Genomic DNA, 16,839 nt, shown 5'->3' on the forward strand with positions numbered 1-16,839 from the left:
TTTCTGCTACATAAATCCAACCCTCAGAGGGGTTTCAGCCACTGTTTATAGTGTAGGTATACAGCACGCTAGCTGTTTCATGAGGACTTTAAATGATTATGGAAGTTCCTTTTTTAAAATATGGGAGGTAGTCAAGCAAGTGAGGTCATTGTTAGCAGCCTTGATATATTTGTACTCACCAGTTTTAATTGCCGAGACATGGGAATGCAGCAACATTGCCACGAAAATTAGAAAACAGAAATGGAAATACTTGAGACCATAAATTCCCCAGATTGGGGTAAGTGGTGAATTTGCTACCCAAATTATACATAATTGGTTTAACTGTAACATACCGTTGTTGTTATGGTTGTGGGCAACAGTTTCCTCGGTGGTGTTCGATAATTGGTCTCCCGGATGTGTCGAGGCTACTTGTGGGAGATCTCAACTGAAGCTTTATGCAGAACATTAAATAGTATTACTGAATTCACCGGGGATAAAATGATGCTCGTACTCTGGCAACAGGAAGGCAATCCAAATCACCACATGGGAGCAAGGCTAAGAAACTGGCAGCCGGTCAGAACATGCAGAAAACTGATCATCTGGAACAGATACAGGATCCGGATCAGGTTTCAGGCACTAGACATGACACGGCACAAGGGAAATGTCTGATAAGATAAGAGGAAGGTATGGATGATTTGGGAATGAGGGCAGCTGAACAGGTGCATTTACGGTCGGAGTCGGGAGACTTGGACTGGTGAGACCATCTGAGGTTATCTGACGGACAGGTGGAAAATGGCAGGAGCCACGGGAAGAAAGAATGAATAGAGGAGCAGCAGCAACAAGGAGGTTGAGTCATTATTACAGTTGATTTTACCTCCAAATCCTGCTGCTTAATCTGGCATGAAGAATTTGCATGCCGGCATTTGGTCTGATTGTCTGAGGAGACTTTAGCTGAATCTGTGCCATCTTGTTCCCAGATCTCAATCATGACTTTGGCGAGTCCAGTGTTATTATAGCTGAGAGAAAACTACAAATATAATATTCAGTTTGTAATACAATCAATCTTTTAGCTTTATTCATCTAAATCTGTGTATCCTACTTGATGTCATGGTTGTAATTTAAGGAACTGTCGGACTTGATCCTTTTGATATGAGATACCAGCACGAAACTAATCAAATATGCTGTTTCAAATACCCAGTCAAGCAAATTATTCTGTTTTGTGTAACTCTGATGGGTGGTTTGCCAGATGGTGTTCATTATGTACACACAGAACATCAACACATGCACCTGCAGGCAAATTTGCTTTTTTTTTTTTTTTGGAAAACTCCATAACAGGAAAGATATCCACCCAAGTAGTGATGAAAGGAGCAAATATCAACTGATATGTGACATATTTGAGCGAAGAATTAAAGTGTTTGTCACCCCTGTAGTTTGCTGCTAGCATATTGTTTCCAATCACCGGTGCAGCAGCAAACATCCCTCTTAAGTAATGCAGCCTTTCACCTTTCTGTACGCTGCGCTGTTAAGCCTTTAAGAGCTCGAGGCGCCACAGAGCGTTGACACAAACATTGATTGATTTCTGCTTTCTGCTGTCGAGTTCCTGCAAAGTCCACCGCTGTTCTGCAGCTGATGCATGATCGTCTCAGCACTTTCAGTCACAGAGGCGTTATTATTTTTTTATTATAAATAAGCGTATGTCTCAGAGCACAAATTGAAGATGAAATAAAAACAGAAAGGAATAATGAATGTAGTAAGTAAATACCCCTGTGTGGAAGCGAGGACATTAGCGGGAGTTCACCAGGATGAGCCGATGGTAAATTTGCTCATCATTAAATAAGTGATGCTTCAAATCCACTCATTTCCAGATCTGGAGATGTTTTCCGTGCAATTATGAAGAAGAGCTGTGTCATTCTGTGAGCCTGTAGGAATAAATATGCTGAACTCACAAAACTCTTAATCGTTGTGGTGCCGTGAATGTGACAGACCTCATTATCTTTCCTGTCTCCTCTCTGCAGTGTCACCCCTATCTACTGTACATGTATATCGGAGCCTCAGCTGGAGCCACTCACAGCTCGACTTTACCTCCTGCTTGGCCCTCGACACTTTGCCACATGTTGGGCCTTTTCTCATGACCCCGCCCGGAGGATTCTGTCCCTTAGTCTTTGTGCCTGAAATCTTAAGCAGTTGCTGCGTGCAGTGATGATTATTTGCAAATGTCTCTGTCAATTGCAAAATTGTGTTTAATTGTAAAATCAGGAGAATGTATTTGAGATAGTAATTACATACACACACACACACACACACTCAAAAGCTTCAAACAGATCCTCTGGAGACTTTATCCCAATTCGTTCATGACAGGTTGCCAGATGCAGCGTTCATGCTCTGGTTCCATTACGACTGCTGCGTTGACAGGCTGTCAGCATGACTGACTTCCTGAGCGCCGATGTAAATACTCATCACACGTAGTCCCAGTGTGAACTCCTGGACGCAGAAGCACTGTGACATTTCGGTTCAGTTATTGGCGTCCAACCTGCCCAGCCATCCCCATCGCCAGCCTCCATTGCTCGCTGTCTCCAGTGCATTGTGGCTCACACACACACGCACACACTCTTCCCGCAGCTTTTTAGGCGGAACATGCTTGTCGACAGCCGCCTCAGATTGGGTTTGCGGCCCCTGAGGTCACATTTGCACTATTCAAGTACAGTGCAGTGGTTCTCGATTCAGCTGTGCTACTCAGACGCAAAGAGGTGTGTTGGCCTTCTGTTGTAGGTATTGTTTTTCCTGCTGAATGTTTACAGACTGACGGACGGAGTTGTGCTACGTAATCAGTTTCCGTATTCTTGCCAGTGGTAGCTTAGTAGCTTGGTAGTGTCAGTAGCTTGCAGGATCCACCTGCAGCCTTTAAATCTGGCTACAATCGAACCAATAGATTTATGAAGAAATTCTGATCCTGTCTTGTGCACTTGAGTCTTACTGTGGCCAAACATATTTTTCTATGAGGAAATACTGTAAATAGAAATATTTTCAATGTATGTTTTTGAACCTTTTGTTGTTCCAACTCACTGAATGGTTGATTTTTTTGCCTTAAATTGTATTCGATGTTGTGTGGAGAGGTACAAATTGATTTGAGTTGTTTGACCAAAGCGTTTTACTGTTCCTTCATAACAAAGTGCATTTTATAGTTGGTATTTTTGCTTGGTTTTAGTGTGCGTGAGTGTGCGTGTGTGCGTGCGTGCGTGCGTGCGTGCGTGCGTGTGTGTGTGTGTGCGTCTGTGTGTGTCCAGTTACTTGTGGTGAAGTTGTATTTTCTGTGGACATGAAGACAGCTATGATAAGTGAGGCCAGTGTTAACATACCTGCACGTTCTCACGACTGCCGGCGTTTCAGAACTGAATGTGTATTTTTATAGGTTCAGATTGAAGTAGAAAGTTGAGGGATTACTTCGTCGAGGTTTTTATAACTGCTCTGAAAGAAAAAGGGGCTCATGGGATTTTAGGGTGTCTTGGTTTTACTGAAAACTTGAAGCAAGCCAGCAGGGAGCTATCCTTTTATTTATTTTTACCTTCACTTCCTGTACATCATAAATGTTCTAATAATTAGCTGTTTGATTACAGAGAACTCCCTGTGGTGCTGCCCCTCTAATTGCAGTGCGCCGGTTAGTATTACTCATTTATTGTATAATAATGTTGAAAAATACTTAGCGTGACCTGTTGATGTTATCCAAGGTACACCCAATAATCAGACGATGTCTGTGTAACACTTTGTGCTCTTTGTATGCCAATTGAAAGCGGAACTATTTACACGGAGAAGATTTTCAGGTTTACAGAGTTGGTAAATGGCAAATGATAAGGATTGGTTAAATGGTGATGAGGCGTGTTATTTGATATTCAGTTGTCAATAATTATGTGTAAATAAGTGGTGAATAATTATTTGACGTAAAGTCAATGACTGCATGTTGAGTAGAGTCAGTGCTGTAATTTAGATGCAAAATTTAAAAAAATCAATAAATACAGAGCAGTCTGGTGGATATAGTGTTTAATGCTGTATTTAATGAAAGATTAATATGTTACGCAGTGATTGTCTTTAAATAAATATGATTAACCACACTCACTAAGTACGCATTTATTTGGATTTGGTTAATTAACCAAATCTTGACTTAACCATTAGGTATGATTAATTTGCCATTTATCAACACATTTTATGACTAGTAATGTTAAATATGTAAGTTACTTATGGAGTGACAGCAACTTTTGTTTTGAAATTATGTTTTTTTTCCTTTTTGTTGAGTCCTTTTTTGTTTTTTTTGTTTTTTTACCTTATGAGTATTTGACACTGGCCTCTTGACCAACTGAGAAAAGAAAAAGATTTTGTACAGATGTGTGTGATTACCAACATGTAATTGTGTTGACTGGACTCAGTCCATGTTTCATTCTTGCATAAGTAAAGATATTTCTCAACTGAAGGATGTGGTTTTGCTCTTAAGGCTTCTTGTGATTCTGCACATGCTTCTTTTCTCCTTTTTTTTTAACTTCAAGGTCAGGAGTTTTACTGTGGGCCCCAAGACTGCAATATCTTTTCATTTAGTTTTGGAGGCCTCAAACCCGCTGACCTGTAAATCAGCTGTTTTTTACTTCACACCGATCGCAGACAGCAGACTGGCTGTTCCAGCAGCAGCCGCAGCTGTTCTGACCTTATTCTTCCTCTGACAAACATCACAACAGCTCTTCATCGATTCACTGCTCGGAGCTACAGCGCGCCACTGTGGCACTGAAGGAATCCCAAGGAGAAGCTTCCTTTTCAGGCATCCGCAGGTCCAGGTTGCTGTAAAACAGAGTTTGAAATTCCCTGTTGGGCAAAATAATCTCATCGCACTGTAAAGTTAATTTCATTATGGCGAGATTGTTTTGTCAGCTGCTGTTTACGAACTGAAGAGGGAATTGTCAAATTGCGTTGGACAAAAAGTTCGTAAAATTCTCAGCGGGATTGGAAATAACAAATTAACTACTCAAATTATTATGATTGGGAATTATTTTGAAGATATTTAGAAATATTTCTGTAAGTACACCATCTGGTTTACTACTTCTAATATTATAATTCACTCGTGAGTCAGTCAACAGTTTCACCTAACATCACCAAATCACATCTGCCAGAACAAATGACGTAGGCGCACACAGATTTGTCTGGTTCCAACATTTCCAACAATTTAGCTGATGTCCAAAACTTTCACCTGCATTTCTGGAGCCAGGAACTCGATCGACTGATTGCTAACCAGCCACGAAAACCACAAAATACAGATTCAGCAAGCAGGCATGGATTTGGAGAGGGAGTCTACAGCCGTACTGCTGGCTGTTAGGGTTGGCATACTGTTAAAATGCACCAGCATGCTAAATACTATTCACTAGATTCAATGTCCAGCTGAAATATGTGGTCATCATCAAAATTACTGACTTGAAAAACTTCTGATCTTATCAGTGTGGTCAGTAATCATCCCTGCTGCCCAAGTTCCCGTGACGACCAGTAGAAGATGGCATTCTGCTCTTGGAGGTTTGGCCAAAGAATTTCCTAGTTTCCTTTCAGCATCCAAATCTTTGGACAGAATCTTTCTTCCAGCAGCAGCCTGGGAATGACCCTGGAAGGCAACAATCCCACTGCACCCTGGTAAATGTAGGTTTTCTCCTCCAAAAGTAAACACCATTTCGCTCTGGTCATTAAGAACTGACTTCAAGAACATTCACAGTTTTCTACTTGAGATAAATCCCCAGTTTTATGAAAGACTATATTTCTTACCGTGAAATACCAATTTAATGCATCACCATAGTTAATAGAATTCATCCTGTGATTGAATCCTCCATCTGCCAGTTGAGAAATTTCCATTCAAAATGTCATCTCAAAGTCAGGGAATCAATAAAAGTCAATGTCAGTCATTCTCTGGAAACCACGAATGACAGTCGAGAATTCAATGTAATTTAATTCATGAAAAGAGCCTGACATTTTATAATCCCAATCCGTGGGCGGAAAAATACTTATTTAGGATTGTTGTACAAGGCAAACAAAATACACAAAATACAGCAGTACTTCAGAAAAGTGGAAACCCACCACAGGTGTGGTTCCCCTCCTGGTTCCTGGAAAAGTCTTGAAACTAGAGCGGAAAGTAAAATGCATTTTATCAAAATGATGAATCGCTTTTGATGGCTGCAAAGGTGACGAAGAAAATGACCTCCGTCTCGGATCTTTATGAAGTGTTTTAATCTACCTCAGGCACCCGGTATAATGAGCTGGAGCTGTCGTTCTTTAAGCCATGGTCAAACATCTTTAGTGATCTATGGTCTGGGACAACAGGTGAGAAATTATGAACGGAAAGACTGCTGGCTTCTTCTCTGCCCTCTGCGAGATTCATGACTTCACCCGAACCGCAAACCGTTCTGGTTCAAAGTCCCTTGAATTAGCATGTCTATTCTTGCTGTTGTTACAGTAAATTGTGCGGGAGAGTCCAATGTTAAAAAGACACTTTTCTTTTTTCTTCAAGTGCTGCATTTTTCCTCCTCATTTCAGATGAATGATATCTTAAAGGAACACACCAACTTTTTAGGAAATGCACTCAATTGTGTATCATTTTTAGTGCAATTACAGGTTTTTTTTTCTCACAGCAAATGTTAATCTAAAGCCTACAGTTGTTCTTTTAATGCTGATATAGAACATTCTGGAGGGTTACAATTTGATTTTTGAGACAGTTTGCTCACATTTAGCATTCATTGCAGTGGAGCTAACTAGCAGTCAGCAGTCTGGAGCTCCATAATGCATAAAGAGAAAGGAGGAAAGAGTGAATCGGACTGTCTGGTGCTGCATAATTAAGAGTTAGCATGTTGCTTTCGAGTCATTCTACTTTTAGACTCTTTAATGAGGCTGTATTTTGGCACGATTTCTTAATAAACCAGGCTCAAGCATCCAGAACATTAAAAACCAGAATTACTGGAGGTATCATTTAGCTGCCTGCTTAATTTCAAGGAAATTACCTCAAGAATGCACTCCAGCTAGATTAAGAGGTCTTGAAATTATTCTCCTCGAGTGGATGTCATGATTGCTTGGGTGTGTAAAAAAATTTTTTTTAAAAAATAAAAAAAATCTTTGATTAGAACTTCCACCCATACTTTTCATTCAGTCCTGGCTCACAAAAGAAAATCACAAAGAACATTAAAAATCAACTGTCCTTGGCCACTTTGCGGGACTAAGAAAAATCTGCTGATTATATTTTAGAGTGTAATTTTGCGAAAATGGACTTTTCCAATATTTCTAATATAAGGTCAGACGCCTGAGCTGCCTATCAGATGTGACGGTCTGTGTCCCTTCGTAGCAGAGCTCCCATCTCTGACTGCTGTCACGAACTTAGGTCATCAATATTTAACTGACCGTAATAGTGTAACTGCTCTGGGAAACGGCTGTTTAGAGCCTCCTTGTGTGCAGGACCTTTTATATAACTTTAATTAGAACTTCCATCTGTTTCAGAGAACAGGAGACGTCAGCAGAACCCTCAGAAATACAAAAGACATTATTATTTGCTCAGGCTGAATTTATTTATTCTTTTCTTCGTCTTTTCTTTCCCAGAGCAGCCAACTTGGTCGGCCATTAACAAGATCTTTTTAGCTATGATGAAATGGAGAAGTGCCTGTGAATAATTACAGGAGTGTGAAATGAATGAACAGAAGGAGCCTCCTGCATAATAAACATCTACAATGTTCAATATGTATAAGGGCATAAATTGAAAAAAAAAAAAAAAAAGTATACATTTTTTATCCGGCACCACAGGCAGTGTAATTTTTTATTATTTTTTTTGGCTCAAGGAAGAAGATCAGATGCTGTTGCTCACATAGTTCATCGGAGCCGTGATGGGAACTTTGAAATGGGCTGGTTGAGTTTTCAAAGCGGCTTTTGTTTTGGACTGTAACTGTGTGTGATAAGGAGCCGCCTTTGCTGTTACAGAGATAAATACTTGCGATATAATGAAAATAGTAGCAGAGTTTAGAAAGTTCCATTCAGGTCAGCAAGTGCAACTCCACCAACATTTGTTTCCTTCTCACCGTAACGAAATGGAAAACACTAAAGTCAAAAAAGATGTCAATCAAAAACAGGATTTGGACTTATTTAGCTGTCCTCTTTCCTGGTAGCTAAAAAGAAGGATTCACAATGTGGGGGGTGTAAACACAAAGTAATACATAAACAATTAACTGAAATTATTATTAATAATATCATCCACCGAAAGACAAGAAGGACACTTTCTTCCTGCACAAAACACAGATTTTTGTTATTCTATTATTTTGTTCTTGAGTTAAACTGCTTTTTTTGTGGGGGGGGGGGGGGGCAGAGAAACCCAACCACTGCTTTTCTGGGCAGCAAAAACTCTCTACTAATGTGTGGTATCTTTATTTAAAAAATAACAAAAATGAAACTCTGAACAACACCCACACCTTGGTGACGATTAAGTGAAGTCAAATTTCATTCACATAGCTCCAAATCACGTCAGAGTTTGTCTCGGGGGACATCTCAACCCGTGAAAGGCACAGCACACTGTATCCTTACAACCGTGAGGCTGATTCCATCGTGGGAAAAATTACTGAAATAAATTAACAACAGAGAAAAGTTGCAGTGCTGTCAGAATGAGCCACAGAGGATGCCATTACATCTGTAACCTAGAAGTGGACTCTTAGGGGGCAGAGCCTCTGCCAAAGTCCACCCACGACAATGTACATCTGATCCAGATAAAGTGAGCGTGCTTTTATCACGCAGACAGAGAGAGAGAGATAGAGAGAGAGGGAGAGAGAGAGAGAGGCACTGGATGGGAGGAAGATCCAGACCAGATAGGGAAATAAAGACAGCATCTCCAGGAAGTGCCATCTGATTGACTTCACACACACACAAAAAAAAAACGGAGCAGCGTAAGAGAAAATATCAAGTGAGTGATACAAATCTCTGAGACTTCGGCACATGCTATCTGTGACATTTACCTCAACAAGCTGATTGATCAAAAGCCTAGAGGCCTTTGTGGTGTCACACTCACGACATCTCTTTGCCTCTCAAATAGCAAGTCAAAGTCCACAGATGGGCACGAACAGAATAAACAACAAAAAAAGGTGACATTTCCCCTCTCTTGTTATCACCAAGAGAAGAAGGAGCTAACGTAGTCCACGGTGCGTGTCTGGCGGATGATGAGCAGGATATCTCAAACTGATGAAATATGGTTGAAATGAACAAGTGATTAACCCCTGAAAGTGATCTGGATCAACAGTAAATCCTGGATCCTGAAGACTGTTGTAAGCCATTGGTGGTATTTAATCTGAACACGTCATGAGACCAAATTCCTTGAACCCATGTGAAATGTTGAAAGAGGAACATTTCCAGGAATCCTATTGATCTTATTTTGCATCTATACATTTATTATTATTATTATTTCAGTTTGATTTGATTTGATTCTGGCAGCACGGTGGTGCAGTGGTTAGCACTGTCGCCTCACAACAAGAAGGTTCCTGGTTCGAGCCCCGGCTCCAGCACGGGTCTTTCTGTGTGGAGTCTGCATGTTCTCCCTGCTCCTGCGTGGGTTCTCTCTGGTACTCCAGCTTCCTCCCACAGTCCAAAGACATCAAGAGGGGACGAGGCTGATTGATACTCTAAATTGACTGTAGGTGTGACTGTGAGTGTGAATGGTTGTCTCTCTATGTGTTGGCCCTGTGATGGACTGGTGACCTGTCCAGGGTGAACCCCGCCTCTCACCTGAAGGCTGCTGGGATAGGCTCCACCCCCCGCGACCCTTTACAGGATAAGTGGAAAATGGATGGATGGGATAAGTGTGCTCCTGGGGTTGGTATGGATAATGATCTGGAAAAACCTATTTTTGGTTGTTTGGAAGAAATTAATCAAGAAACGCTGATGATGTACTAGTTTCTGTATCTACATGCTTCCGTGGTGGAGTGTGTGCGTTCTACTTCATCCTATTCTATGAAACCTCAACACCATTTTGTTCAAATGTGATGGACTGTAGTCTCACCTAAATGTTACCTCACTCATCACTTTTCAAAGACTCTAAAGCTGATTGTGGGAATTGTTTGTTCTTTCCATCTCGCAGAGTAAAACTGTTGTAAATTGGATTTTTTTTTTTTTTTTTCAGTTGGGGCCAGCTTTTAATAAGAGACCGACTCAGCTGGGGAGACATTTGATTTCATGGAAGTAATTCAGGGCTGCACGGTGGTGCAGTGGTCAGCACTGTGGCCTCACAGCAAGAAGGCTCCGGGTTTGAGTCCTGGCTCGGGCGCGGGATCTTTCTGTGTGGAGTCTCCATGTTCTCCCTGTTCCTGTGTGGGTTCTCTCTGGTACTCCAGCTTCCTCCCACAGTCCAAAGACATCAAGAGGGGACGAGGCTGATTGATACTCTAAATTGACCGTAGGTGTGACTGTGAGTGTGAATGGTTGTTCGTCTCTGTATGTTGGCCCTGCGATGGACTGGTGACCTGTCCAGGGTGAAACCCGCCTCTCGCCCGTTGATGCTGGGATAGGCTCCACCCCCCCCCCCCCCGCGACCCTTACTAGTAAGGAATAAGCGGAAGATGATGATGGATGGATGGAAGTAATTCATAAATTTCTTTACCTCACTGTTGTTCCCTACCAGGGAAAATCATGACACAACAGTATTCACTTAAAGCTCAGAGCTGAGATCATGTTTCAGGCAGCTGTCTTCTTGAAAGCCCGACCAAAAAAAAATCAGCGGGAACCCCCACTGTGTGCATTTACTCATGAGGAAAATGATTAGAGCCTTCGAGGCACCGCAGGTCTTTTGTAGAAATATGTTTTCTATCTACGAAACAGCAAGTTTATCCGCACTGATATATGCTATCACTCTGCTGCAGATGGCGAGCTGAATGAATCCTCTGCCTGATAGCAGCAGAGGGCTGCATCTCATTTTCAATGCTCCCAGGGTGCTGGCTGGTTAACCTTTACTGCTCTCCAGTCGGACTCTGAAGCATACGACATGTTAATGTTTTATACTCCCAAACACTTAAAATGAACACATCTGCCTGAAGTGATGGAGACTGATTTCACTTATTCAAAGGAAACCTGTGCAGTCATTAACATGCAATGGATGTTCATGAATAATCATGGCTTCAAAGCCTCTGTCTCCTCACATATCATAGGTGACAAGACAGAGGTTGACTAAGGGAATGTTTAGGTTATTTTGTAAGCTCTCCACAGTGGCAATTGGTTATGGAATTATTCATTGAAATCGGCTTGTCACCAACGTGGGCTTTGGTAGCATCTTAGCAGTAGTATCTTATGAGATGAATCCATCCTTTTACAAGTAATACGTAGGTTTACATTCAGATGAAATCCACAAGCTTTCCTCCAGTGGTAAGTAACTTTAGGGGATTAATTAGTAACCTTTCAGGTGTAAGAATACTTAACACCACAGCGGAGAATTTGACCCAGGAGATCAGTCGAGATACATGACAGACACTTCAGAGGAAAGACCTGCCGACATGGAGGAGCCCAGTGACAGGTTGTTCTGCTGCAGCTGGGTGCGCCGCAGGCTCCCGCTGACCCACAGAAATGAGCTGTACCACATCCTGAGAATGACAGGGCCTCTGGTAAGCACTGACACGTTTACATCTTCTTTTTATGTGTGTCAGTAATTGGATAAATCAGCATTACATTGCTAATGAGTTGATTTTTCTAAGAGACTTTTTTTTTTTTAATGTCAACAAGAAAATAGGATTTTTATGAGTTTTGAGCTGAACAGGTGTCACCCAGTGGCACCCTGCCAAAGCCACGGAAGTAGGGAGGCGCGTTCGCCAAGAAGGCCGTGAATGGAAACTGAGAGCAGACTGTGTTTAACGTAACTGCCAGTGTATCAACTGTAAGCTGAAACCTGAATCCTACAGACCACTGATGATGTTTGTCTTTTTAGCTGCTCTCCAGAATCCTCAATTACCTGCTACCGTTTGTGGTTACAATGTTCTGTGGGCGCCTGGGAAATGAAGTGATGGCTGGCTACGGATTAGCTTCCGCTGTGAGTGGTCATCTGTATGCTGCGCAGAGTTGTGGCGCTGCACACATCATTTCATAGTCGTCATTGGACTGAAATAGGAAATATTACAACTCTCCTAGTTAAAGCTTCTCTCACAAAGATGATTTAATCAATATGGTGCATTCACTGTTATGACTCATGCAAATATTACTTACGTCAGTGTCCTCAAGTGTACATCAGGCTCAGAAAATTCTTTTTCATTTTCCTTTCAGACTATTAATGTCACCACTGCAGCGACCGGATGTGGTTTGGGGCTAGCATGCGATACGCTGGTGTCTCAGGTCTGGTCTGATCATACATGACAATGAAACCCACCTCTTCACCCCCCTCCTCCCTTCTCTAAAATCCTTACTGTTGTCTGTGTGCTGTTGTGCAGACCTTTGGTGGTAAGAACCTGCGGCGGGTGGGTGTGATCCTTCAGCGAGGCATCGTCATCCTGCTCTTGTTCTGTCTGCCCTGCTGGGGTCTGCTCATTAACGCGGAGGCCATCCTCTTATGTCTGTCCCAGGACCCCGACGTGACCAGGTGACTGAAGCTCAGTCTGTAACCTCTGTAATTTGCCTTTCAGTCAGGATAATGCGAAATGACTGACTCCTTATTAGTTGAAATAGAATTAAATTATGACTTAATGACAAGTATTACTTTTGTGTAACATCTGTATCCCAAGGCACACTCTTACTACTACTACTAATATTTCATCATTACTGCTGTTGATGGTGTTATGTGATCAATGGTGTTTATTAGTCTCCGGGATTATGCAAAAACTATGATTTTCACCAAACATGGTGTGTTTAATTGGCCAAGCAAGCATGGTTCAAGGAAGATTAATCATAGCGCCACCTGATGGCGAAAGGAAATTACATGGTTTTTGGGTTGTTTTTTTTGTTGGTTTTTTTGCTCTTGTTGTGCTTTGGTTTACTTTGGTATCAGTTACCTTTTATATACTCGGACAACCAGATCCATTTCATTTTTTTGTCAGGAAAACTCAAGGAACTTGGTGATGGGTTAAAATGTGTTACCATGGTGACGTGGTCAATTTTAATATTTTGCCATAGAACAAAATAATATGGTTGTGCCTGGACTCCAAATGGAAGGATATTTTGCAAATTTCACAGGTTTTGAGCCCGGGCCTGAAAAGATCTTCAAGCTGAAATTAATAACAGTCATACAGTCACATAGTGGTTATAGGAAGTAAACAAGAAGCAACAAACCATCTGATTTAAATCAAACCTCTGTGCTGTTTTCATGTGATGTCTAGCGCCGCCCATTGGTTGGTTTGTTGACTTATGCCACAGTACACGCATGAAGCTGCTCCTTCATGCAAAATCGAAATGTCAGGTTTCACGATCTTCTTGCTGTACCGAACGGCAGCAAACTGCGATGCGAGCAGGACTGTGAGGTCTGTGTGCTCATCACTGCTTGTTTTGACAGTTTGGGCATTTTGGTCTCTCTGGTTTGGGTTGTCTTGGTGGAAGCGTGAGTTTGCCCGGTAGTTGTTGATGATATAATGTATATAACTGTTCACATTTGTAAAAAACTACCCTCAATCAACAGCATCTTTTTGTTGAACATGAACTGAATTCACTTACTTGCTTTCAGGATAGCTCAGCTGTATATTACAGCCTTCCTTCCAGCAGTGCCAGTAAGTTAAAACTTTACTTTCACTGGATGTGCAAATGTAACAGCATCAGCTGCTCTACCTGTAGAGAAACTGCAACTCTTCAGAGTTTGAGTCTATTTTTTTGTCTTTCAGGCAATGTTTCTTCATCAGCTGCAGGTGTCGTATCTGCAGAACCAGGTGTGATTACAGCTCCACACAGTTGCTGCTCGACGAGAATGTTGTCCTAATTAACGTAATTGCATTTCCGAGGGGATGGGCATAAGTGGGCCTCACTGCCTCTTCTGTGGTTTATGAATTTAGGGTATAATACTGCCACAAATGTACACTGCAGCCGTGGCAAATATAGCGAACGTAGTGACCAACTACATCTTTCTGTACTGGTTGGATCTGGGGGTTAGGTAAGAAAACACACACATGTGCATGTTGAAAAATTGACAATTTATTGCTCACAATGACACGGAAGTAAATGTCTGCCTCACAGTGGATCAGCGGCAGCCAACACCCTGTCTCAGATATACATCTGTGTTTTTCTGTTTGCCTTCATCCGGTGGAAAAAGCTCCATGCAACAACATGGGGAGGTAAGGCAGCTGCATTCTTTTCATCCTCCATCTTTTTCCAATATATAAATGTGTTTCTCTCTCCCCCTACAGGTTGGTCGGTAGAATCGTTGCAGGAGTGGGGCTCCTACATGAAACTGGCAATTCCTAGTACACTGATGACATGTTTTGAGTGGTGGGTTTATGAGTTTGGGGGATTTTTTGCAGGTAATCAATAATTATATTGAGCTCATTTCATCGAAATTAAATCCATAACGTGTATGCCATGTCTGTGATACCTGTTTTGCCTCTGATGATTAGGAATGTTGAGTGAAGATGAGCTGGCAGCCCAACATGCAGTGATTATGGTGGCATTCATCGTCTACATGGTATTGTATAATTATTAAGTGAGGTCAGAGCTCTGCACTACCACATCCCAGTCTCCTTTCAAAAGATTCAGGCTGTGTGTGGACAACTACATAATTCCTGTTTGTATTTTACCCTTTTTTACTCCAAAATGATGAATCCATAGTTTCCTCTTGGTATTCAAGCTGCTGCTTGTGCCCGAGTGGGTAACGCTCTCGGTGCAGGAGACACCGCCAGGGCGATCCTTACCTGCAAAATGTCCTTTAGTCTTGCAGGTCAGTAAGAATATATGTACTGTATACTGTATATGTACTTATATGATGGAGAGCAGGAGAGAGAGAGAGAATTGCATCCACAGGTCATCAGTTATTACAAAGCCCTTATTGATTTTTCAATGTTACATTTTGTGGCCACAAATGAATTTAAATTGTTGGAACAAGTTATTTTTTCTGTCTGTTGTCACATTTTTTTCTCCTCTCTGGCCACTCAAGTGCTTGAGACATTTGCAGGGAATTTAGTATCTTGTTTTCCTCTTTTCCAGGTGCCTTTGCAGTTATTGAAGGTATTGTGCTGGGCTCTTCTAAAACAGTGATTGGCTACATCTTCACATCTGATGAGTGAGTCCCTACTGCTGCACACACATCTGATCGTGTCATTGGTGCTGCTGAAACGTGGAAAATCGAAATTCCAAAACTCTTTTTCAGGAAGATCATAAGTCGTGTGTCACACTTGATGGACGCTTACATTTTCCTGCAGTTTTTTGATGGACTTGTGGTGAGTGTTGTTCATATGTAGTGATTAAAATATACAAATATCAAATTGTGGATTAAACACAAAATTAAACGGGAACATCTATTAATTTGTTATTTATATTTATAGTGTGTTTGCACCGGTATCTTCTTGGGAACAGGAAAACAGAAGATACCAGCTGTGGCTAATTTCATCGGATACTACTGCATAGGACTTTCTCTCAGTGTTACTTTAATGTTTGTGGCAAAACTGAGAGTTTTAGGTAATTAGTGAAATTACGTCTTCTCCTGGCTTTTCAGAATGAATTATAGCTTCATAGAGAGAGCAGTTTTATTGCAAGTGAATTCTACTGAGCTCCTGACAGTATAATCACTCTTTTTCCTCCCAGGTTTTTGGCTGGGACTTCTTATTTGTGTCATTTTACAATCCGCCTTCTACATCATCGTCATCTTTAGACTGAACTGGAAAAGAATAACAGAGGAGGTTTGGTTACGGCTTTATGTTTTACGGCACCATTTACCGCCCTAAACTTTTAATATGTTTCGTGTTTCGTGCAAAGAAAAAGGAGGCATTGGCTGCTCGTCTGTTTGTTTGCAGGCTGTGAGACGAGCTCAGAAGAAGACAAATGTGATGTTACTAGGCACGGCTGCCTCTTTAGACGCCACGGGTGATAACGATGTTGACCAGGCAGCAAGTAATGGGAATGTAAGTGATCTGCAACTTAATAGCTTTTCATTGCGTGTTCAGCATTTTTATCAGTTGACCCCTGCTAGCGCTTGCTCTCTCTCATGATTTAAAAAGATAAAGTAAAATGGTATCAAACACTTCTTCTCAAAGTCAGTGGATGGCTACGTGTCTGTGAGGACTGAGCGCCACGATGGGAAGACGGAGACTCAACATGGACATGCGGCCCATCAGCTAAAGGCTGGTCATCTCACCATCACCCAGCTCATCCTCCGGCGAGGCCTCACCGTGTTTGCAGCAGTTGCTCTTTTGGCTGTGGGAGTGTGTGTGCACTTCCTAGTGCCTTTGCCAGAGAACCTCCCATCAGGGTTCAACTTAACGATGAACTGGGTCAATACTACATATAGTCCCCATCAAATCCTCCCCACTGAACTGGACTCCTGAAGACAGGCTGACCTTCTGACTCTTGATCACTCATCACTATGTGTGTACAATAACGTGAAAACACTAAAATGCAACACTCTCATGAACCCTTTTATGTCAATTATCTATGGAAGCTCAGTGTTAATTTGCCAAAAAAGAAAAACAACAAATGACTGGTTTGAAGATTTTCCTGTTAGAGATGAATTCTTTGTATCATCACCAACTTAACGTTCAGTCAGTAAATCACGGTGTCATGCCAGCACTGCGGTGACCTGAAATGCAGCTGTGTTTGTTATTTGTTAGCACTTTAACTTCAGAGGTATAACTTTGGTAGCAACAAATCCTGATCTATTGAAAAGTGATCGTCAGTCTTTTGCTAAAATACATAGCATTGTTTGTATGAATGTGAATA

The 16,839-nt window shown here is 41.6% G+C and overlaps 2 protein-coding genes across 3 annotated transcripts in view; both read left to right on the forward strand.

Moving 5' to 3' along the window:
- Positions 1–4,517, forward strand: part of pitpnm3 (PITPNM family member 3) — a 77,154-nt gene extending 72,637 nt beyond the window's left edge. Inside the window, exon 20 of one of the 2 annotated variants that reach the window (XM_086216630.1) lies at positions 1,995–4,517. The gene's annotated coding sequence lies outside the window, so the exon portion shown is untranslated. The remainder of the gene's footprint in view (positions 1–1,994) is intronic. The other variant, XM_086216631.1, reaches the window with a different exon arrangement.
- Positions 4,518–11,498: 6,981 nt separating this feature from the next.
- Positions 11,499–16,752, forward strand: LOC147255020 (multidrug and toxin extrusion protein 1-like). The gene is made up of 17 exons (XM_086215273.1): positions 11,499–11,606; positions 11,927–12,028; positions 12,259–12,327; positions 12,423–12,571; positions 13,646–13,688; positions 13,800–13,844; positions 13,968–14,065; positions 14,149–14,246; positions 14,319–14,432; positions 14,526–14,593; positions 14,737–14,845; positions 15,112–15,187; positions 15,275–15,344; positions 15,450–15,582; positions 15,709–15,803; positions 15,918–16,025; positions 16,158–16,752. Exons 1-17 carry the CDS (start codon positions 11,499–11,501, stop codon positions 16,446–16,448), a joined length of 1,776 nt encoding a protein of 591 aa, XP_086071399.1. The 3' UTR covers positions 16,449–16,752.
- The last annotated feature ends 87 nt before the right edge of the window (positions 16,753–16,839 follow it).

The sequence above is a fragment of the Aulostomus chinensis genome, chromosome 10 (assembly GCF_037954235.1).
Source record: "Aulostomus chinensis isolate RoL2024-O1b breed Wild chromosome 10, RoL_Achi_v1.0, whole genome shotgun sequence".
NCBI classification, from domain to species: Eukaryota; Metazoa; Chordata; class Actinopteri; order Syngnathiformes; family Aulostomidae; genus Aulostomus; species Aulostomus chinensis.